General features: G+C 36.5%; 1 protein-coding gene across 1 annotated transcript; it reads left to right on the top strand.

The window, feature by feature from the left end:
* The first annotated feature begins 642 nt into the window (after positions 1 to 642).
* LOC121429989 lies at positions 643 to 25,044 on the top strand. Its single transcript, XM_041627259.1, has 11 exons — positions 643 to 808; positions 9,590 to 10,289; positions 11,297 to 11,498; positions 12,598 to 12,674; positions 13,340 to 13,428; positions 15,490 to 15,573; positions 17,916 to 18,067; positions 18,407 to 18,487; positions 21,681 to 21,828; positions 23,027 to 23,118; positions 24,416 to 25,044. Exons 1-11 carry the CDS (start codon positions 779 to 781, stop codon positions 24,624 to 24,626), a joined length of 1,866 nt encoding a protein of 621 aa, XP_041483193.1. The 5' UTR covers positions 643 to 778; the 3' UTR covers positions 24,627 to 25,044.

The raw sequence follows: 25,044 nt of genomic DNA, 5'->3' as shown, positions 1-25,044 counted from the left end.
ACCACCCATATTTTTGAGACACTGGCACCTTTGTTTTCCCAATGGAATATCACTAAGGGTCAAAAAGTTGATTGTCATCTCAATGTTAAATAAATTACCTACAGTTTGATGTATAATACTTTATGACTGGTACAATGCGGGGTACATCTTATTTTTCTCCCAAACTTTGAGATCGAACAGGCAGAACATGGTGTATATATTTCTGTCATTCTGTGTACAAACTATAAAAGCTGTACACTTCAAGAACATTTGAATCACCCACAAGCTCATTCTTTCTTCTTGTATTCTGTTGTTTTGTCTAACTTTATAATTTTAGTATGCGAGTGTTTGCAAACACAATAACCGGGAAAGGAAAAAGTGCCGTATAGGGTTTTTTTTTTACTATACAAATGTAATCCATCGGATCACACACTTTTTATACTTATTTAACTTTGCCAATCTATATATAAGCTAAAGTAATCACGCAATGTTTTAAAAAAATATGTTCTGCAAAAACTTATCTATAAACTTCTACTCTATTTGCAGATCATTTTTTTGTCTTCTCTTGACCGCACTTGAACGTCGGTCCAACGATGGATCCCGACGAGCTGTACATTGTAGCTACATTGTGCGTTGTAGCTCGTTAGAAAACTCATCGCTAATTTCAGCTAGCTCGACTTGCTTCGAACGAGATTTCGACGAAGCTCAAGCGAGTAACCACGGAGACGAGCATAAACGAATAATAGAAATGACATTAATTGAACTATGAAGTCAAATATTACGAAACTGGTATATTACGATGACAACTAAAACCCAGTCCAACATGACGGTAAGTCTACAAAGCGGGAGAAAATGTTTCACACTGAGTTTTTGACGTCCAATTTACATCTTGTTATTCTCGAAAGACATCGTAGGGCCTATCCGAAGTCCCATGTATTGAATATTATGTAGGTTACTACCCAGGCCAGGGAGCTCCCGCCCGCTACGCGGTCGGCACTCCTAGTACCAATGAGGTCCAAACATTAACATGTATGGACCTCATAGGCGACATTACCCAAAATTATGGGTTAGACAATTCAGTTCTGATTTCAAACCCAAGACTTTGGTAAATGTACGCCTTAATACAAATTGGAGTTATGCGATATGACTTTCATTTGGTGGGAAGCCTTTAAATACTTCAAAAAATGAGTTGAAATTAAAATGAATTACTATTAAACTTACATTTCAGGCCCTTTTTGTTGATTTTCGGTGAGCGTTCCACACAGCTGCGATGAGTGATCAACTCCGAAGTGATACGCGAACTGGTCAGCTGATCGGTCAGGTGATCGGTAGATTATCTTTTTGTCAGACGTTCATAATTTATGTAAAGCGTATCAATCTTCAGTATCTTGATTTCAAAGTATCAGTATTGCAGATAAATGTCATTATTGATTGGAATCAGTGGCGGATCGGGGGGGGGGGGGGGGAGTGAGCATTTCTGCCCAATCCCCCTATTGAGATTTGTAGTAAATATTTTGGAATTAAATACGTTGTTCATACTAGTTATGCGACCCCTCCCTTATGATGATCACAGGATTCTTTACAGGCAGTGTATACAGCCACACGCGTGTGTCTTTACCATCCAGCCACACGCGTGTGGTTATATCCAGAACACCTATCTGTGGATACCGCCACACGCCGCCAGTAATAACAGTAAAACACGTACCGGGTATGTAGGTCTGACCGTCTATATCACGATCAAAATAACCTCATTTCTTCATTAAATTCTTACATTCTAAACCCCTTTGATATCCTTAGATCGTTTCAATTTCATTCTCATCTTGCTTTTCTTGTCTTGTTACAAACGGTCGTCTGTTTAACAGCAAATTCTCTTTTTCTACTTGTGTCGATTCTGGCTTCCTTCGCGGTGGCAGACATACACAGTTTGGGTTTACGTTTGGTACGAATTATGAACTGTGTATGTCTACTACTGCGCTGCGCTAACGCTGTATGGGTCTGCCACCGCGAAGGAAGCCAGAATCGACACAAGTAGAAAAAGAGAATTTGCTGTTAAACAGACGACCGTTTGTAACAAGACAAGAAAAGCAAGGAGAGAAGACGGTGAGAATGAAATTGAAACGATCTAAGGATATCAAAGGGGTTTAGAATGTAAGAATTTAATGAAGAAATGAGGTTATTTTGATCGTGATATAGACGGTCAGACCTACATACCGGTACGTGTTTTACTGTTATTACTGGCGGCGTGTGGCGGTATCCACAGATAGGTGTTCTGGATATAACCACACGCGTGTGGCTGGATGGTAAAGACACACGCGTGTGGCTGTATACACTGCCTTATTTGTAATGGGGATATTTCGTTCATATTTTTGTCTCTTCTTTTTCTTTTTAGCCTTTTTTTGCTTGTTAAAACCCTTTTTCCTTTTTTTTTGGGGGGGGCTCGCCAAATTTTACGTGGGTCAAAATTACCTTCATTTTTTTAGTGACAATCTTTTTTTCATTTGTCCAGTTCTACGCGAGACAAAATTACCTTCGATCATTATTATAGTTAAAAACTTTTTTTTTTTTTTATTTATTTATTATTTTTTTTTGGGGGGGGGGTTGCCAAATATCACGCGAACGTTTTTCAGCTTTTACTGTTTTATTCGACTTATAATCAAATATTAAATGGGGCTTACCACAGTTTTTTTTAAGTCAATTCATAAAAATATTCCTCCTCTGGATTTGAGCTTTCTTTCATGAAATATTTTAATGTTGATCAACTTTATGCTTTTAATGAATTCCTAAAAACACTAAATTCTCAGATCATCAATTTTGTCGCAATCGAATATTTCGATTGCGTCTCTCTATCAGTTTTGAATATTCATAAAAAATATCAGCTCGTGCTTTTTGCTCATAATATTTTGATTAGTAAATTCTTCTCTTATATAATCGAGTCGGATAGATAGATAACTAGAGAGAGAGAGAGTTGGGGGGGTCCCTCAGCTACTTGTCCTCGCTTATTCCCAATTTGTTATTATGCTCATGTTGTGAGAGCTTTGTGTTTTCATATTTTTTTCTTGTTCAACCTTTTTATTGTCTCGGAGCTTCCCTCTATTTCTTTACACTATGATGTAGTCCTTTTTACCTCATTGTTTCAACCATTGGCAGCGGAAGCCCCAAATTTTAGGAGGGGACAACCCAAAAAATTTTGACAAGCAAAAAAAAAAGGGCTCTCAACCCAAACATTTTAGGGGGGGACGTAGGAAAATAAATTGACAAAAAAAAAAAAAAGGTCAACAACAAATTTAGGGGGGAACGTCCCCCCCCCCCCGCTTCCGCCGCCTATGGTTTCAATTCTTTTTTTGTTCTCATTTCAATGAAAACATTATTAAACTGACGTAGAAGACTTTATTACGAAATTTTGACATTGTTTTGTCTCATTTGTTTGGCTTTCTTTTTTTCTTCACCTCATCTTCTTTTTCTTCTTACTTTTTCCCTTTCCTTATTTTCTCTTTTATTTCATTTTATGAGGTATCCGCCAATTTATACAACACCAAGCATATAGAGGCGGATAATCAGTGAGGGAGCGTGACGGTGTGCCGCTCTAAAAAAAAGGAGGAATATTGGAAGAAAAAAAAGAAGGGATGGGGAAAAAATAAAGGAAAAAAAAAGAAAGATGATGATGGCAATGATGATGATGAAAATTATCTTGGTGATGATGATGGTTGTGGTGATGATGGTGATGCTAATGATAGTGGTGATGATGATGATGACGAGATGTAATTTTGTTATTTTGTCTTTGAAAAAATTAAGTAGTGCAAAGTTGAATTCATTTAAAGTTTATTATGAAAATAGCAGAAAAAAAATAAAAAATTGGTATGCGTTCGAGGAAAATCCATCCCCCACCAATTTTTTTTAAAAGGTAAGATTTTTTTTTGTGATGGCGTAGGCCTTTGCAAGCAGCTATTATTATGGTAAAAAGTAAATGAAATGTCAAGAAATACATGATAATGATTTTTATGGTACATTTAGTATATCAATAGATAACTTCATACTTGTTATCAAAAAGAAAAAAAGTGGGTCGTTACGGACCATTAAAAATGGGAAATTTGGGCATTTTATATTTAGGATAGAACAACTGCTCGTTATAGACGTCACAATAAATCAAGCATTCTAAATTCTATCAACTCCATTTTTGTCAAATAACACCTTCATCGATATTTTGAAATGATTTTTCTCATATTTTCATCATCTTTTTATCAGGGTGAAATTCCCCTTTAATTTACAAAACAGATTCGCAAACAATATCAAGAGTAGTGGGAGGCAAGGGCGGAAATCTAAGGTAGGGGACCAGGGGCTGGAAAACAGGCAAAAAAAAACAACAAAAACAAACTAACAAAAAAAAAGAAGGTTTATCACCCCCAAAAGAAGGTCGTCTCGTCCATTTACTTCGATTTAAATGATGTAGGCCTATTTCTTTCCATCATATATAAAAGAACAAAAATAGTAGGGGGACATTTGATAATGTGCCCCCTACTATTTTGGGTTAGGGGGAAGTGTCCCCCTGGGATTTGCGCCCATGTGGGTGGGGGGTGTTGCACCTCCATTCGGAATCATTATGGAACAGTTGAATAGTCGCTGTGATTTCGATCTCATACCTATAAAAAAAAAAAGAACAGAAGAACGCCTTGACCACAGGCCAAAATGCCTAACAATTTTTCCGCGGCATTAGCGACTCTCGTAAGGGGCGCTCCATTTATAAATAAAGTTGCATGTGTAGCTGTCTATGGCGACAGAATTTATCGCAGAATTGCAGTTAGAAGCGTGGGAAATTTCCAGAAAATTCAAGAAAAGAACCGGTGAGTACCGATTTAACAGTACTAATGTAATTAGTAACATTTATTGAATTATAAGAATATTCAATTTTTCGTGAAACAAAGCTTAGTTCTAAGCTAGGGCGGCCCAAATGCGCGTGAGTGGAGTCCCAGTTTCTTAACACAAGTATTGCGGTGTCGCCTAGAGTGCGCGGTCGGGAGCCCAGGACCGTAAGTGTAATTTGGCATACTCACCTGACAAGCGTGAAGTATGGTCAAAATAATTCCCTGAATAAATAGATCTAGTTAAAACAGAAATCAAGCACTTACCACGATTATATGGATGAAGGTCTAACGAGCTACGAGTGGCAGTTTCCTGACATCTGGTAGGTATGTGACAAAAAAAAAATGAAAATCATCAAATATGAATAAATTTGGTATCACTTAAGTTGAAAGCTCTTAAAAAGACCTTTCAAATGATACCAAGAACTTTAATTTTCATCAAGAAATAATATATGTTATTCCAGTTTAAGTCGCGCATATTCATCCAAATTTGTGGTCATTGTCTTTATGTAAAGTCAATCAGTAGAGGCGCACGGCCAATATGGGAGACTCTCTCCAATAGGGGAGACAATCTCCCACATTGGAGACTTCCTTTGCAAATGGACAAAAGTAACCATACTAACAAAAGCATGATTTTTTCCACCCAAAATTTTGTCTCACTGAGGTCAGAAGCCCATTTGTTTTGTGTGTGATTGACAACAAAAATCCTTATCAAACAAAAGTAGATGGTGAAAAGGGGTAATTTTTCACGAGGAATCTGCTTATCACATTTTTATTTGCCGCCAAGGTAATCCTCTTGCCGCAAATGTAAATAAAGGAAATTAATCTCCAAAACTGGACACTGTCTCTGAAATTGGATACCCAAATTCTTTACAAAAGTCTCTGATATTGGAGATAATTTCCCACATTGGAGACAGTCTCCAATATTGGCCGTGCGCCTCTACTGTCAATGGAGTACAGAACCGCTTTTTTGTGACCATTTTGAACACAAGTCTTCAACAGGCTCTAACTTCTTTGTTTTTGAGCCCGATGAAGTAATTTAGGTATCAATGGAAAGGTGAGAGAAGGTTCAATTGATGTGTAACAATTCATCTTGTAATTTTTCTTATTAGGCCTATTTCTTCTAATATCAATTTTAATTAATTATGCAAATAGCACAAAATTACAATTACTCCCCTCTTTTTTGCCAAATGAAGGTGATCATGATAGATAATTCATATAATTTAGTTGGCATCAAAACAGCATCATGTAGATAATTTCCTAACTGAATTTGTCTAAAGTATTGTTTTTGTAATTTCTAATGTATTTCTTTGTTTTTCTGATATAAATTACAAGCTCTTTTTCAACATTGTATTGTAATTTTGTATATGTGTATGTACGGGGGTACTTTTTTACGTATAAAAAAAATTCTTTTGTATTTTGTATGACCAAATAAAAATATGTGTGCTTTTTTCTGATGTATTTGATTGTTTCACCAATTCCTTATGTATTCTATTGTTTTAACAATTTGTTTACATGTATAATATGTAGCTTTTGATTTTAGAGACAATGGACATCTGATTACATATTTTTAGGAGGAATGAGTAGCTGAGTGTAAAATATGTATGTAGAATTGTATGCAATTTATTTCAAGTATCAAGAAGGATAAAAATTAAGTTTTAATATATTCTATCAGTTGTTAATGTATTTCTTAGATTTGTATACATACATTGTATTACAAAGGCCCTGTTTGAGCTTTCTTTTTTTAAAGAAAAATAAATAAATTCAAATTATTAGTTGAAGCCTAAAGAAAAGGAAAAGAGAGGTCTATTTCTTTCAAAGCAAAACTAAAAACAACCAGGAAAAAATATAACAAAGCTCTAAACAACAACATAACATACATCAAAGCTCCAAACAAACTCTAAAAACAAGAGAAACAAAAGTGACACAAACACTTATACCATTCCCATATATTTTCCAATTCAAAACACAACCCCCAACTGCACCCCTAATGAAAAAAAGAAAAGTAAATAGTAAAATTAATTATAAAAAACATAAATACAAGACTTAGACCCATCTGGAAATGAAATATTATTTCCTCTGAGTTTTTATGTATTTTCTTACAAGAGTGAAAAATGTTACAAAAAAAACAAACATATAGTTTGTGCATTTTAATAGAAAAATCAACATTTAAGATATTCTCCTTTCAAAAACAAATCCAGTCTCCAAATAATGAAACATGACAAAAAAAATGAAAAAATAAACAATATTACAAAACGTTAAAAAGAAACTAAAAAATATATATATAAAAAATAAACTAATTTTTTTTTAAATAAACATAATTTTTGCATTTTAATTAGAAGTCAACATTTATGATATTCCCCTTTCAAAATCAAATCCAGTCTTAAAATAATGAAACATGTTTGAAAAGTTTCAAAATATATTTTTTTCTACAAAATAAAAAGAAACACTATAGATTTTGCATTTTAATTTAATAAGTCAACATTGATATTCCACTTCCAAAAGAATCCAGTTTCCAATTGATGAAACATCATTGAACAATCAAACATCTCGACTCTATAACCTTGGGAGGAAAGAATGTTTTTGTGACAAATATTTTAATCAATATCAGCATAATAATCTATGGTATGGCACAATATTATCAAGTGAAAACAATACAGATCCAGTTCAATCCAGCATGAACGACTCACTATCGACCGCTGCCTTCACCAAGCCCTCCGCATCGGGTACCGGTAGCTCAACTGCCGAGAGACCGGCTGTGATAAGGGTAGCTGGCACCTCTTATATCTGGACTGCGGCATGTCAGAATGGTATCATTTTAGATTTTTTGGCAATTTGAATATATTTAAAGTCAATTCTGATACCTAATTGGAAAGTTCTTCTACTTACCATCAAAAAATTTCGAACATTTACGCGTCCAAAAATTTGATGAACTTTCAAGCTCCGATATCCACACTTTACAGGCGAGTATCCACATTGAAACTTATATGTACAGAAAGTGCACATCTTCAACTGTCTGTTAAAAGGCACGAGATTGCATCTAATATGTGCGCATGCGCATTAAACCCCATTTTCGATGAGCCGCCCAGACAGAGGCGATGCCACTTGCAGCAAAACCCGCGCGAAAACCGTGCCACCAAAACCAGCGCTCGCGATGCCCCGTATTCGCACATACCTACATCTGGGCACAAACTGGAACCTAAAAAAACGAAAAGTTCTCTCCTACTCCCGTCTTGATCGGCCATTTTTGTTATGAATAGTTACAAAATGGCCGATCGAGACTCGGGTAGAAGGAGAGAACTTTTCGTTTTTTTGAGGTTCCAGTTTGTGCCCAGATGTCAGGTAACTGCCACTCGTTAGACCTTCATCCATATAATCGTGGTAAGTGCTTGATTTCTGTTTTAACTATTTATTCAGAGAATTATTTTGACCATACTTCATGCTTGTTAGGTGAGTATGCCTTACATGTAAGGCCCTGGGCTCCCGCCCGCTATGCTATGCGGGCGGGAGCCCAGGGGCTTACCGTGTATTTGACCATACTCACGGGACTAGCGTGATTTATGGTCTAAATAGTTCTCCAAATGAATTGTGAAAATAGAAATTATGCACTTACCATGATTATATGGATGAAGGCCTAACGAGTGGCAGTTTCCTGACATCTGGGCACAAACAGGAACCTCAAGAAACGAAAAGTTCTCTCCTACCCCAGTCTCGATTGGCCATTTTGTTACGATTCATAACAAAAATGGCCGATCCAGACGGGGTAGAAGGAGAGCTCCCTGGGTTACTCTAATGGTAGGTTCGTTTAACAGACAAACCTCGCGAACGCAACAGCAATGCCAACTCTTAATTTTTTATAAATAATATTAATAAATGAAAATTATCCAAAAACCTGAAAGAACATGAAAATTAGTGAGGCCATATTCTAATATGTTATTATTGATGACTAAGTTAGGGCTAGGCTTACATGTACATGTATGTCACAGCTGGCAGCTATCTGTTTCGAGGAGTTAATAACATTTTTATTTTAAATTTCTCCTTGTTCACAGACAGCTCACTATCATGCAGCCACCATTAGGGGGTTAATGAAAAATCCCCGCGACGGGGCTCATCGATTTTTGTCTTCATTTCATAAAAGAACTGTACCAAAATAAATATTCTGTTTTGCTTTTGGCCTGAAATGCACGAAAACAGGAAAAAATAAAAGGGGAAAAAACAGTGACTTGATACAGCTGTCGCACAACTTCACTTCCCTGTTTTATCTGAACTTAATACATAAACGAATGGCCATTGAGTCCCTGCACAGATCAAACTAGTTGAAACTGAAGTTGAAACTTCGGTCTCTGTATTTGGTGAGTTGAGCCAACGGAGTTCAGCATAACAACCAGAGACCGAAGCTTTGGTCTAATGTCACATCGGGTATGGGCCCTATGGCTATGGAGTATGGGGGCATATTGTCTGCGCACCAGCCTAGGACTCGTCCATGGAAAACTAGGCAGACATATACTCTCCAAAATGGGGTAGATTGGGGTCGCAATAGCACTCCAGATAAAATGGAAAAAATAAATTATGCACTTACCTCAATTATATGAAGGTCGATCGTAACACAGAAATCCTGACATCGAGGCACAAACTGGACCATCAAATAAAAGGAAAAATTCTGTCTTGTTCGTTTTCCTTCTGTTAATCATTAACAGAAGAAAATAATTTTAATAGTGGGTAATTGATATTTAATTTTTTCCTCTTTGCAATAGAAAAATTCTTCTAAACCCGTTCAAGTTCTTCTGCGAAGGCCAATCGCTCCACCAATTCCACCCAAGCCTGTTCTTCCAGAGAAACCGAAGATTGGAGCACCATCGTTCCAGCCATTCCAGAGTCAGAGTATTCCATCTTTCCTGGAGCTCAGTCAAGAATTCAGTGAGCACCACCAACTTCTAGCTCCATCACTGCCAAGCGATGCCCAGTCCGTGGCATCCGATCTTAACGAGGATGTGTACGCACCGCAGAACACACCACGGGCCAAGGAGATGGTACGCTCCAACGAGAGCCCGTCCTTCCAGTCCATCGATGAACCTCCAGATTGGAAGTTCATCATTGAATCCCGTTATAACATGAACAAAGGAAACGCGCAAGGAAGGACGCTTGAATCGGACTCTCTTGTCAAACCGTACAAACCTCGCGGGCCTGATCCGTTTCCGCTTCGGCAATCGAAGCAACCATCAGAAATTCGTCCAGAACTCCTCTATGCAGATGTCGATGACCCGAGGTTCTTTGAGATACCAGAGTTCACTCTCAATGACTTCTGTTATGATCTGTCAAGAGTCTATGCCTTACCCAGGGATAGAGTGAAGAATATTGTCTTCTCAAAACAAAACTTTAAGAAGATGACAACACTTTTTGGGTCATTCACAAAAGAGAAGAGACAAGAGAAAGTGAACACTGTGACACTTAAAGGTAAGGATAATGTGATATTGAAGATTCATGTCAATTGTTAATGTTTGAAGTAAAGTACAAAGTAAAGGACTCTTCCATAGTAGTTAATAAATGACAAGAATATTTTAGTATTGTAAACTTATTATTTGAAATTCGCTACCACTTTTCCATCCATTAAATGTCAGAATTGCTGAGTGATTTTAGTTTTAGATGGCATAGAAGATTAAATTAGATATCTTTCATGCTCAAATTAATTACAGACTGAAAAAAATTGATACAATCCAAAGATTAACATTAAAGTTTCATTAATTTATAAGGGCATGTTTACTGTAAGGTACAAACCTTGATTATTTGTGACCTTTTTCAGATACTGTATTTGATAACTTCTGTTTCTTTTTAAAAGTTTAGGAATCATTGATTATTGGAGATAGATCTGCAGTATATCTCTTTATTTTGTCAATTCATACAATAAAATATAAAAGAAGAAGTGAGTGACATCATTGACTATAACTGTTTTGTAAACAATTGATTTTAAAATGTCATAATTTTCTTATTTTATATCTGATTTCGATGAAATTTTTTTGCACTAGATGCTGATTTGATTTGTTATCTTTTTATTCAACTCAATGATTGTTTTGTTGGTCTTTGACTTTGAACTGGACCTCGGAATACAGAGCAGATTCTTTTTTCTTTTTTTTTTCATTGTTCTTTGGGCCTGATTTTGCCATCATGAACTGAAGAAAAGTGGCCAGTGACTGCCAAATAAAACCATAATTAATAATGTGACAGAAGTAATAAGATGGAATGGGCACTCAACCCAAGCCAAATAGAGCCAGGGGCCAAAGCCACTTGCTCTTCGGACTAAAACAGGGCTCCCCCGTCACAGTCCGTATGGATGCAAGCAAGGGTTTGTCATCCCCAAAGGGAGGCTGGTCAGCTAGGAGCCAACCTCGCCAAGCGAGCAGCCCCGACTTCTAGCCTCCCCGATTGGAGATTTGAGATTTTCATTATATTTAACTCCTTTATAGGTGAAGATATCCCGACCTTTGAGAACCGAGTGCCTCAGCATCAGATCCTTCTAGAGATGGCATGCGCCATTGAAGATCAGATGAGACACCTGATGTTAGAAGATGTCCAGAGTCAGCTTCACAGCACCACAAAGTCCAAGAGGACACCGGGGTCTCCAGGGTCAATGAGTGTCGACGGGAAGTCATTGCCTCCAATCAAAAGGTACACCCTTCGTTCAAAATCCAAGCTCCTCTTTGTAGCAAATTTTGCCACTGAAAAGTGGTCGTAATTGTGATGGAGATTGATTGATTGATACATCATTTTCAACATTATGTAACATTTATATTGGTATAATCATTTTATTATATGAAGAGCTTTATTCCAAAAGGAGCTAAATCCACTTTTGACCAAAATTAATTTTTTTTTAAGCACAAATATATGTATCTTTGATGTACATGTAGGAATCAAATGCAACACATTGCATTTGAAACTTTGTTGGACTTGGAAAGGTTGGTAGAAATAGATTGTAAATTTGAGTTTTGTTTCAAAAGGAGCTAAATCCACTATGCGGTTATTTACAATTGGTTAATTTTCTTACTTTACAGAAAGTTATGCATTCATATTTTTAGGTACATGTTGTGGATACAAGTTTACACCATCAGTGCATATTTTGCTGAAAACAGCAGAATTTTACAATATTTATGAACATTTTTGGATTTAACTCCTGTTGGAAAAAAATTTAGTCGCTGTCCTAAGAAAAGATGACAAAATATATATTTTTTTTCTCTTTTAAATTTTCAATGGATTTATGTCAGAAAACATGTGAAATGTATTCTGCTAGCCATATTTATGTGTTTTTAATTTCAGTCTCCAAGATGATTGTGATTTAAAAAAAAATCTGATTTAGAAACCTTTTTAGTGAGGGCACTAGTTCTTGTACATCAACGGAAAGAGAAATTGTCCATAATCATGTTTATCATTACTACATGTACATGTAAATCTGTCAAATAAATTGCATTTCATAACATATTAATACATGTAGTTGTTCTTGGATCTCCCTTTTAACCCACCCCAAACCATTATGTATTTAATTTTAGGATCAGCTTTCTTTAATCTTTTTGTTATTTTGCTGACACCTCATTCAACATTTATTCATGATTTATCTTATTTTGTTAATCATCACTTTTGTTGCTTTTTCTATTTGAATTTTATTATGACTTGACACTTACATTGTATATGTTTCTTATGAAGAGGAGAATAAATACCTGTGCAGTCATTGTTATCGAAGTATTTTAAACTGCTTTTATTTTCAATATTCCAGAGACAAGGATTCATCATTATTCAGTGCTCCGGTTTCAAAATATTTTCAAGGATCTCGGAGATCTAATGAACCCTTTGGTGAGTACAGTATAATTTTTTATCACTGTGATAAAATAATGATTTTGTGATATGACGATAATAACAGTGATGACGATGAAGATGATGATGATGAATGATGATGATGATGATGATGATGATGATTATGATGATGATGATGATGATGATGATGATGATGATGATGATGATGATGATGATGGTGGTGGTGGTGGTGATGGTGGTGATGATGATAGTGGTGATGTTGTTGATAGCAATGATGGTGGTGATCATAGTGATGATGACTGATGTTGTTGTTGGTAGTGATAATGGTGATGATGATATCTTGTTTACCAATGTCACATATCAATCATATCTAAAAATAGTAATTTACCTCTTTATCCAGGAAAGAAATATTGTCCTGTGTCATAAAATTTATCGTCAGTGTGCAGTTACCATCCATCAAAATAGGCTTCAAGAAAGATACTTACTGATTGGCAAGGAACAATTTTATCATTGAACTTTGAACATCTGTTATTGATATAGGTTTTGTGCAACAGGGGCCTCATAGAGTATAGCTTTGTCACACTGCCATTTCTCGGCTGATGACAATTTTAAAATGTCCAGATTAATAAAAAAATATATATATATATATATATCTTGAAAGCAATATATTTGTATTTAATCTTTTCTTTTTATCCTCCATTTAGATGGAAGTGATTCTGAAACCCAGATCAATCCATCGGAGCTTGCTCTCCTAGAATGTCTCGTCAACGGAGGACTAGCACTCAGTTTGAAGGTAAGATTTGGGGTCTGCAACAAGATTTTCTACAGGGCGCGGTCTTACAAAGAGTTACGATTGATCCAATCAACCGTAACTCTATGGAAATCCATCGTTGTCATAAATTTTTCTACAGGAACTTTGCACAATGTCCTTTGTAAACAAAGAGAAGCACAGTGAATTTTTAAAGAAAACAATTAATGCGTGAATATACATCATAGCTAGAAAATATTTTGAACGAACATACATAATACATGTTGACGCTGCTGGCCATCCATAGTTGCGATTGATCGGATCAGTCACAACTCTTTGTAAGACGGGGCCCAGAAATATGGGCTTCGAATGTCACAGGGAATGAGATAAAGACGTCCTTCCAGAGCCCTTTTATACAGTGCCTCCCACAAAACAATCAAAACCAAGAATTATAGTTCATTTAACATTACTTAATCACAAAAAGAATAGACAAACGACCTTACATTGTAAAGCTTTAAAGCCTCTTCTTTTATGTGGTATAGGTTTATAGGTGATTCCCTTTTCACACATTTCATCTCCAGTACAAAGCTATATTTTCCGTCAGCACTGGGCTCATTGGGCATAATATAATCCTTTGGGGAGGTTTAACTCTATCAGGGGAATGAAATGTTATACGTATATTTAGCCTCAAGGCAAGCAATGACTTAAAATGTTTAAATTCAGTTTACTGTACCCCACCCCCTCATTAAAAGAGTGGTTAGCACCCCGCAGCTTCCAATGAGAGATTATGGCCCGAATTCACAAAGGTGGTCTCTGCAACATCCGCGGATTCTAGAATCCGCGGATTTTTTAGTCCATGGATTCTGGAAAATCCGCGGATTCTGCAGTTTGTGATTCACCAACAGTGGACTAAAAAATCCGCGGATTCCACCAGACCCACGGTTGAGTCCATGGATTCAACCGTGGACTCAACTGAATCCGCGGATTCAACCATGGATTTTGAATCAAATCTAGGGATTTCCCCTTTTTTGAGACTGCACTGAGCATGCTCAGTGTCATAAAAAAATAAACATCAGCAGCATATACACAATAAACCAAAAATACATTATTCTAAAATACATGTTTGCTGGTACAGACCCCCCCCCCATCTCCAAAGAATTATGTTTGCTGGCATTGGTTGTTGTGTATCTTTACACACACACACACTGTACACACACAAAATAGAACACATCATCAGCTGGCTGCACCTAGGTCTAATTAACAATGGCCTTGAAGTGGCAAAAGGCGGAAATTAATTATTTACTTGAATTAATCGCTGACAGACAAGAAGAGATTTGCAATAGAGAAACTCATCACAAGGCCAATGAGGCGAAAAATGCAGCATGGAATGAGGTTGAGGAGCAGTTTAATGCTCGATTCGGGAGGCGGTGGCCCCTCAACAAAATGAAGGAGCAGTGTATAATAATCGTCTGACGGGTCAGTAACGGAGCTCTGTTAGGCAGTGTCACAGAGCTCGCGAAAGACCAACACAGAAATGCACTTATGGGGCTACGCAAAACCATTTCCGCGAGAAAATTATTCACTAACTCGACTCTCATGACCGCACCTAAGATACATGCATTTTATGACATAAATTCCTACATTACTTCACATATCAATGCATAAAAAGTTACGAAACATATTGCTCATCAAAACAAAATGTCAAATTACTCACAATTTTCTCGGAGCTCGGTCCAGCATACATGGGGGGGGGTTGTGCAGGTGGATCACTACTTTTGGAGTGCAGTGGGTTCTTAACATGCAAAGTTGGTGACTCTCCTCTACATGGGGCCTCTGTTTAATGTCCTATCCGAGGAACGGAGTGTTGTCCATTGTAACATAGCTTGCATCCTTGAACCATGGGAGAGACGTTTATTCACAAAGCACTGGATTTAGTCATCTGCCCGGGGTGGAATGGGACCTTGGTTCAACGGGCAGATGAGCCAACAATGCTTACTGAACCTCAGTTGTCCCTTAGTGGTGAAAAGCAAAAACAGGTTTCGGGTATAGACACAAGGTTTTTGTCATGTTTTCCCTTTTAGTTTTATTTTCTCATGTTTATTTCAGGCGCATTTTATCTCCACCTTACCCCAACTCAAACCAATCCTGAAAACTCTGACGTATCTCAACTTGTCTTTCAATGATTTCAAGGTAAGTGAAAAATAACTTTTATTCATCTTCTAAAAAGACTGGGCTATTTTTTTTTTTGGGGGGGGCTTAACCCTCCCCCCTATGATCTCAGCTATCGATTGCACAATAGCAAGGGAAATTGGCATGTGCGTTACCCATGACATAATCTACAAAATGGTAAGATCAAATTTTGCGAAAAAGCTTGTTGCTAAATAATTATGTTAATTTATGCGTGAAATCAAAAGTTTGCTCTAATTGACTAAAAAAATGCCCCTGAAATGCTTATTTTAGGTTAACAGACTCTATAGGATTCTGATCAAATGTACTTGAAAATTTTTTCAATACCACATTTATTTTTTTATGTAGGCCTATTCTATGTTTACATGTATATGAATTTCCTATGTATTTCTTTTTTTTACTTTTTGTTTTTTAATGTTTTTTCAATGGAAATTGTCAGGGACTATTTTTATACCATAAGCAGGCTGTTTTGATTAGTAATATACAATTAATGCACATTTATGAGTGTGTTATGACGATGCAGCACACTCGAGGGTATTTACAATTATGCGAAAGCAAGAGGCGCTTGCGCCGAGTGCTTTTGCATAATATTGTGAATGCCCGAGAGTTGCTCGCATCGGCACTAACATCACAAATCTTAAAATGTGCATTAATTGTTTTATAAAACGGGTCGGCAAAATGATTTTTTCATGGAAATCTTGTTCAAATCCCTCCAACTTGTGTACGATCGCACAGACGAAGAGACCACAAGACTGTCAATTATGACATCACAGGCGTATCTACTATGCGCGCCTAAGTAAGCGCATCAAAATCCTAGCCAGCCTCTTTTACTGAACGCGTATCAGTTTTTACGCGCTACTGGAACTAATGCTGCACAAAAATTGCACGGTGTTGCACAAAAAATGCACAGTGCTGCACGAAAAATGCACGACTGGAAGGTTGCGCATAATTAAAGCATGAACACGTGACTTGAATACGCACTCACCATTGGCTACATCCTTGAACCCGTTTTATAAAAGAAAATATAATGATTTTGGCTAAAACACTATTTGCATTGGATTTGTTTTGATTAGTAAAAGGAAATATAATGATTTTGGCTAAAAACACTATTTGCATTGGATTTGTACATGAATTTACGTTTTTGAGCAATTTGGGGTCTGCATGCACTTGTTGGGTAACTTTGGAACCGCATTCCTGGGTGTCTCAAAAGTTGCGCAAGACTTGAAAGTAAAGTCAGCAAGCCATGCGGTCAAAAAAATTTGCGCTGCGGATTTATCTTAAAAAATGTTGAGGGGGGCAGTATCAGCCACCCCCCGTCTTATTAGAATTTTTGAAAAAGTTGGTTTAAAGCATTTTTCACTAGATTCTCTAAATTTGTTTTATTATCTGTATATGTTCAATCATTTCATGAGAGGCCTTTTAGTAGTCAATCAAAATACTTTTCCCTAGTTTCAGGTAATTATCTTCATTAGATATGAAACCACTTATATTATTGTATTTGTATGTATTTAGTGCTGTGCATTTAAGGAATTAATTTTGCCTGATACCCATCTGGGTCGAGTGCAGAGCATTGTGGGTGAATTTCTTCTTGAAGTAAAACATGCCTTGGCTGGGACCCAAACCTATGACCCACTGGTTGAAAGATGAGAGTCAGAACTAATAGACCACGGCACTCCCACACAAATCTATTTAGATGCTTCCATAGTTGATAAGGGATATGTTTTAGAGGATGTATTTCAAGGTTAGATGCTAGAGCTGTGTGCTATCAATCACACATATCAATTGTATAATTGATCTCTCAGCTTTGTCCCCGACTCTCAATTATTGAAATTGCAGAGGATGCAAAACACCTGTGCAAGGCTTATATTTGATTGTACGTCATATACACGCATCACACCAATACTAAGAAACCTACATTGGTTGCCAATACGGCAATGAATAGCATTCAAAATCTTACTAATTGTGTACAAAGCACTTCTTGGTCAAGCTCCTGGCTACATTACAGAATTATTGAGGTATAAAACCAGTAATCATGGTCTTAATTTTCGCAGTTCAACGGGGCATCCTCTGCTTTTACAGATCCAATACTTCAAGGCAAAAGCAACGCTAGGTGATCGAGCATTTGCTTGTGCAGCCCCCAAGCTTTAGAATAGCTTACCCCTGGAAGTTAGGAAAGCACCATCCATAAAAAACTTTAAATCAAAGCTCAAAACACATCTATTTGATTAATAAAAAAATTTTAGGAATCCTAAATAGCACAGTAGAATGTATACTTTTAATTTATATTAATATTTTGTATTTTTTTGCAGGACCTAACTTTCCGTTTTCTTCTCCTTTCTTTGCAGTCCATACCGATGATAGTCTTTGACATTGAGAATCTTCAGATACTGAAGCTGAGGAATAACCCAATCCGAGAGATTCCCTATGAGATCGGTCAGCTCACCAAATTAAGAACATTGGTCCTGTCCTTCTGTATACTATCGGAATTACCTCCCACGTAAGTATCAGGGAAGAAAAATTACACGGCAATTTAACCGACAGAGATATATTTTCGCATTTTATCTTAATCCTGACAATTACACATGGAATATGATTTGTAATTGAAAAATGTGCTGAAAAATATGAAACCATTTTCAGTGTGTGTGTGTGTTGTTCCTGAATATGATGACACTTTTACTTTGCAACATGATGAAAATATAAAAAATTACTCTTCAAAAAGTTCAAACTGGGAGCTTTTGGTTCAATTAATTTTCACTCTCATTTTTAAATTTTCGAAGTGTGCATAAGTTGAAGTGTATTGAAATAATTAAGATTCTTCTTTCCTTCTTGTCTGCAGCCTTTTCACACTGCCTCTGAAGTACCTAGATTTGTCCTACAATAAGCTTACATTCTTGCCAAATGAAATGAGACATCTCAAGTAAGTAATGGCCGAGAGATAAATGAAAATTGTCTATTGGACCAATTAATGGAAAGATTTTTTTTTTACAAATTAATTTAATTACCGAGGAATACAAAATTCCTATAATTAGTATGAATGATGCACTAATGATTGAATCACTTTTTTCTGTATGTTTTTTAATTGAATCCCTGGGCCCCGTCTTACAAAGAATTGTGATTGATCTGATCAATCACAACTATCGATGGCCAGACACATCAACATCTATTATGCATAGTTGTTCAAACTATTTTCTAACTACGATTTATATTCATGCATTCCATGTTTTCTTGAAAATTCACCGTGCTTCTCTTTGTTTACCAAGGACACTGCAAATTTCCTGTAGAAAAAATTATGACTCTGATGGATTTCCATAGAGTTACGACTGATTGGATCAATCATAACTCTTTGTAAGACGGGGCTCTAATTTTCTTCTCAAATGTGATTGGATGTCTGGTTTAAGATAAAAAGCTTTCAACTATGTTCTTTTCAGTCTTGTGTAAAAAATTGCCACACCAAAGACATGTTTGTGTAGCAGACATAAAACAAAATGTGGAGTAAATTGCAATGAGATACTAGGAAAATTATTTTCTGGTGCATGGATTTGTATCGTTTAGACTTGGTTTGGTTTGTTTTAAAAACATAGCAAACAATCATCTCATTGTTGTTTTTAACAAGCAAGAATTGATTATTAATGTAATAATACAAATGTGAACATGTATTATATGAACCAGCTAAAAAGAAATTATAATGTGACATTGGTTTAAAAAAAGACAAGCTACTGAGAAACAATTTATACAATGAATTCTTTAACTTCCCTGTATTGTATTTTAAAATTGACAAAAAACATATGAACATAAACAGCAAATTACATATAATAGTGTTAAAAGTGTTGGGGCTTAGTGCAGGGGCGGATCCAGGATTTTCCGCCATGAGGGCACATTTTCCCGAGGACAAATTTGACAAGCAAAAATAAATAAGAAGTTTTCAACCCAAAATTTGGTACACTTAGTTTACAAAATTATTTGACAAGCAAAAGAAAAAAGCTCTTCGCTTTCAAAAAGGGGGGGGGGCACACTTGTGTTTTAAAATCATTTTTGTCTCACCTGCGAAGCAAAGTGAGACTATAGGCGCCGCTTTTCCGACGGCGACGGCGGCGGCGACGGCGGCGGCGACGGCGGCGGCGACGGCGGCGGCGGCGGCGGCGTCGTCAACATCAAATCTTAACCTGAGGTTAAGTTTTTGAAATGACGCCATAACTTAGAAAGTATATGGACCTAGTTAATAAAACTTGGCCATAAGGTTAATCAAGTATTACTGAACATCCTATTAGAGTTTCATGTCACATGACCAAGGTCAAAGGTCATTTAGGGTCAATGAACTTAGACCATGTTGGAGGAATCAACATCGAAATCTTAACCGGAGGTTAAGTTTTTGAAATGTCATCATAACTTAGAAAATATATGGACCTAGTTCATGAAACTTGGACATAAGCTTAATCAAGTATCACTAAACATCCTGCATGAGTTTCACGTCACATGACCAAGGTCAAAGGTCATTTAGGGTCAATGAACTTTGGCCGAATTGGGGATATCTGTTGAATTCCCATCATAACTTTGAAAGTTTATGGATCTGATTCATGAAACTTGGACATAATAGTAATCATGCATCACTGAAAATTTTGTGCAAGTTTCAGGTCTCATGATTAAGGTCAAAGGTCATTTAGGGTCAATGAACTTTGGCCGAATCGGGGGTTTCTGTTGAATTACCATCATAACTTTGAAAGTTTATTTGTCTAGTTCATTAAACTTGGACATTAGAGTAATCAAGTATCACTGAACATCCTGTGCGCGTTTCAGGTCACATGACCAAGGTCAAAGGTCAATGAACTTTGGCCGAATAGGGTGTATCTGTTGAATTACCATCATAACTTTGAAAGTTTATGGATCTGATTCATGAAACTTGTACATAAGAGTAATCAAGTATCACTGAACATCCTGTTCGAGTTTCAGGTCACATGATCAAGGTCAAAGGTCATGTAAGGTCAATGAACTTTGGCCATGTTGGGTTTTTTTGTTGAATAACCATCATATCTCTGTAAGTTTATTGGTCTAGTTCATAAAAAGTGGACATAAGAGTAACCATGTATCACTGAACATCTTGTGCGAGTTAGAGTAGTGTTCAAAGTCAGCACTGCTGCTATATTGAACCGCGTGATGCAGGTGAGACGGCCAGAGGCATTCCACTTGTTACATTAAAGATTTTAATTGTGCTTCTCAAAAGGGGGGGGCACAAGCCCGCTTATCAGAATAAGTGATAATTTCCTCGGACAACTGCTAGATCAACTTGTATTAGACTCAAGTCCACAGTTATCTCTGATACTGAAAATGAGAAAAATAACAGAAATTTCCCAGAAATGTAGTTTTTCAGACCCTAAATATTGAATTTCAAAATGAAAAGAAAAATTGTTAAAATTTAATTAACCAAACTATAAATCCGATGAAAACCTGTAGGTCAAACCTTTTTGCAGTGCTTGGCATGTATCCACCAAGTTCATATAAAGGTAATTACTGGAATGCATGTGTAAAATGGAAACTTAATGTTTTACAAAAAAAATCACTATTTTCAATTGCATTAGATGTCACCAATTTAGAACACTTCAGAACACTAATGAACATGGAATCTACATTTCAGAAAAGATACTCCTCAGACCTGTACATCAGATTAAGTATTTATCAACAAACTTCAAAGTCATTAATAGTTTTCATACTCTTTCTCAGTGAATGGCAGACCTCCTAAAAGTTCGCCAATCAATGTACAACACTCACATATCTTCACATCCCTCGGACATTCAGATCAATAGGTGATGGGTCATTTTCTGTGTTTGCCCCAAAATATAGGAATAGATTACCCCATAAACTTAGACAATTTCCTTCTATTTATGTGTTTAAGAAGATGCTTAAATCTTGTTTTAATGTTTTGTTTAATATATTGCAAGTAGCATTTCATTTTGTGTAGTTTTATTTAATTTTTTACCAATTGTATTTGTTTTGTCATTTATACAGCACTTTGTAACTTAAAAAAAGTGCTTGATAACAAGTAATTATTATATTTCATTATTATGTTGTTTAGAATTTCATTTGTTCTTTATGATGGTTATAATTATTTTCATCAGGAGATTACGAGCGCTAAATCTTGAAGGTAACCAGCTACCTGCTCTGCCGTGCGGGATGCTCAAACTGAGAGATCTTCGCTACCTGAGGGTCATCAATAACTTCATGCATCCCCTCCTATGGAGAGAAAACTCCCAGAACAACCCTCAGGTTTGTCATTTTAATCCTGATGCCATTTCATGGAAGTTTTCAGCACTTACAAATTGTGAATCCCTGATAATTACCATAGAAACTGTCAGAGACATGGGTCCTGATTCATAAATACTTTAATTATGATCAATTTGCTGTTGAGGAAACCTGGCCCCATGCATGTATGTTCAAAAACTTTTCTTGATATGAATGAATATCCACAAATTCATTGATTTCATGACAATTTAGTGTGTTCTCCTTTGTTTACAAAGGACATTTTGCAATTTCCTGTATAAAAAGTTATGACACTGATGGATTTCCATAGAGTTATGTTGATTGGATCAATCATAATTCTTTGTAAAATGGGACCCTGAATGGTGTTTGGCTGATGAGCCATGTGACCATAGTCCTAACTCTTCATGAAACTGGTCCCAGTGCTTGTCGCCCGATATAAAAAAAAAAAAAGGATTTCACTGAAATTGACATAGCTGACAACTTTCATGAAATGATTTTGTTTGTTTTTTGTTGTTGTTTTTTTAAACTGTTGCAATTTGATTTATTTTATTCCCTTTGTGGAAAGCCTGAATCACAGTAATTCCTGTATCTAAACATAATTCATATAAATTGAATGCATCATTATTCAAGTTACCTAAGAAGGAACATTATTTATTGCTCATGGTCTAACCTGATAAAGGATTAGAAATGAATAAGTGATAATTATTAAAGAGAAATTCTAGTAGTTGCAGTACACACTGATTTCATGAGAAAGTCTGTAAAACCAGGCTTAATTGTCAGTATATCATCGAGGATCTAGATCTGGTACAGTCACATTAACTGAACTTTGTGAAATCTTGAAATCTACGCTGAAAAATGTTCACACTGAAGATCACCAACACAGATAGGCACACGTGGGACAGTGTATTATTATTGCTGGAATAAAGACCCGACGGAAGTGACCGAATCCGCGCTCATTTTGCTTATTTCTCAGCAATTACACAATTTCTTCCCGAATCCTTTGGCACATATTTTTTATTCATACAAACAGACACTTGGGTGGTCATTATATTAGATTCTGTAAAAATTCATTTTGAGATCATTACCAATACTGGAATTTATCTTCAATATATTATGTTTTATAGAATGAAGACCTACTACCTAATTAAGTTTGGTGAATCAGGATTTTGATTATAACTTTGTATGTTCTCATTTTGATTGACAGAGGTTATCTGACATGTCAGCCCTGGTTTGTAAACAAGAGGGTCTGGACTGTGTAGAGGGACTACATGATTCACTCATGGTCTACCTAAACAGGTAAAGTTCTCTTTAATTTCCATGAAAATTTGTAGTTTTTTTTGTCTCACCTGCATAGCAGAGTGAGACTATAGGCGTCACTTTTCTGACGGCGATGTCGGCGGCGTCAACACCAAATCTTAACGGAAGGTTAAGTTTTTGAAATGGCATTATAACTTAGAAAGTATACGCGAATAGTTCATGAAGCTTGGACATAAGGGTAATCAAGTATCACTGAACATCCTGCATGAGTTTCAGGTCACATGACCAAGGTAAAAGGTCACTTAGGTTCAATGAACTTTGGCCAAGTTGGGGGTATCTGTTGAATTACCATCATAACTTTGAAAGTTAATGGATCTGATTCATGAAACTTGGACATAAGAGTAATCAACTGCTAATATGACTCTGAATAGCATCCAAAACAAAAATAAAATACATGTAGCGTTATGAAAATGACAAATAGACATGAGTGCTGTCGTACAGAGTCCTTTGACGGGTCTTTCTGACTCATTCCACAGAGATGACAAATTTCATCGATCTTGGAGACTGCTGTAAGACCTTGCCAATTGTTGGTCTTTGAAAGGTCCTTCAAAGTTCTCCCCTCTGTGGAATGGGGGCCTTACAAATGAAGTGAACGAAAGATGCTCTAATCATTGAAATGTCTCCTTTTCACCCACTTCCATTGATGAGTGGGTACCATGCGTGACCATGGGGTCTCGAAAAGCACCCTAAACACATATTTTCAAAATTTTGAATATGCACCCCTTAACAAGTATTGGCATCAATACTCTTGGCAAAATTTCCCTGAATCGACCCCCTAAACAAGTACAGCGATATTTTTATTATGTCACGGACGTCAGTCATAGATATCATTGGGTTTAGCACCACCTCCCACATCTCACACAAATCATACTCTAAACACGTATAGTGTTGACTCTTTGGGCAAAAAGTACATCCTTTCTAAAACATTTTAGTTTTAATGTTTTATACCCTCGCAAATTTGACCCTAAACACATGCTAGCCTAGCGAAGTATTTTTGACACCCTTATTACGTTATGTACGCAACGTGCCCTATCTTGAAAAAGACATACTTTTTACATGTTTTTTTTTTGTCGCGCATGGTATCCACTCTTCAATGTAAGTGGTCCCCCGGGCTTTTCAGAGCTGCATGGAATCTGATATTTTTTAAAGTTTTCACTATTTCCTCTTGCTTAATCATATGTTTTGTCGACAAAGAACATGGAAATGAAAACAGGAAAGTGGGGTCTTTATCACTAGTCTCTAGCTAACAGAGTTGTATGATACTTTTTCCCCTCAGCTATACGACCTGTGACTGCTGTGGTGGGCCTCTCTATGGCCCAGGGCTGCGCATCATCCGACCTTGTCGCCGGGCCTACGGGGTCAAGCAGGTCCCTTTCATCTTTATCTCTTGTTCCCCTGCCTGCCGTGATTTCTTCATGGTCAATACTCAGTCGTTGTCGGATCTCCTCTATGAAGACGAATCAGACGAGGAGTTTGTGGAGTATTAGGGCTCAATGCATTTCTAATAAAAGGCATACAAATGATGATATTGCTTAATTAAGAATGTGTACTGGATGGCATGTCTTGTTTACAAGTTATGCATTACTCAGAGTTGCCAACTTTTAAGAAAAAGTCACAATTTTCATGTCAAATTACGCAAATAGGCTTTTGACCTTAATTATTATGCTTTTGAGGTAAAATAGAAATGTACATTTGATATACACATAGTAATACTTTGCACAGTGGTGAAATTTACTTGCCTGACTCAACAGCTAGTGCTTCACAAAAGTTATGTAGCACCCTAGATGAATATACCTGACAACCATCATGTAGGGTTGGCAAAACTTTTGCATTAAAGGTCAAGTCCACCTCAGAAAAATGTTGATTTGAATCAATAGAGAAAAGTCAGACAAGCACAATGCTGAA

Source organism: Lytechinus variegatus, chromosome 16, assembly GCF_018143015.1.
Source record: "Lytechinus variegatus isolate NC3 chromosome 16, Lvar_3.0, whole genome shotgun sequence".
NCBI classification, from domain to species: domain Eukaryota; kingdom Metazoa; phylum Echinodermata; class Echinoidea; order Temnopleuroida; family Toxopneustidae; genus Lytechinus; species Lytechinus variegatus.
The sequence above is the reverse complement of the archived record's forward strand: the minus strand, read 5'-3'. Positions and strand labels throughout refer to the sequence as shown.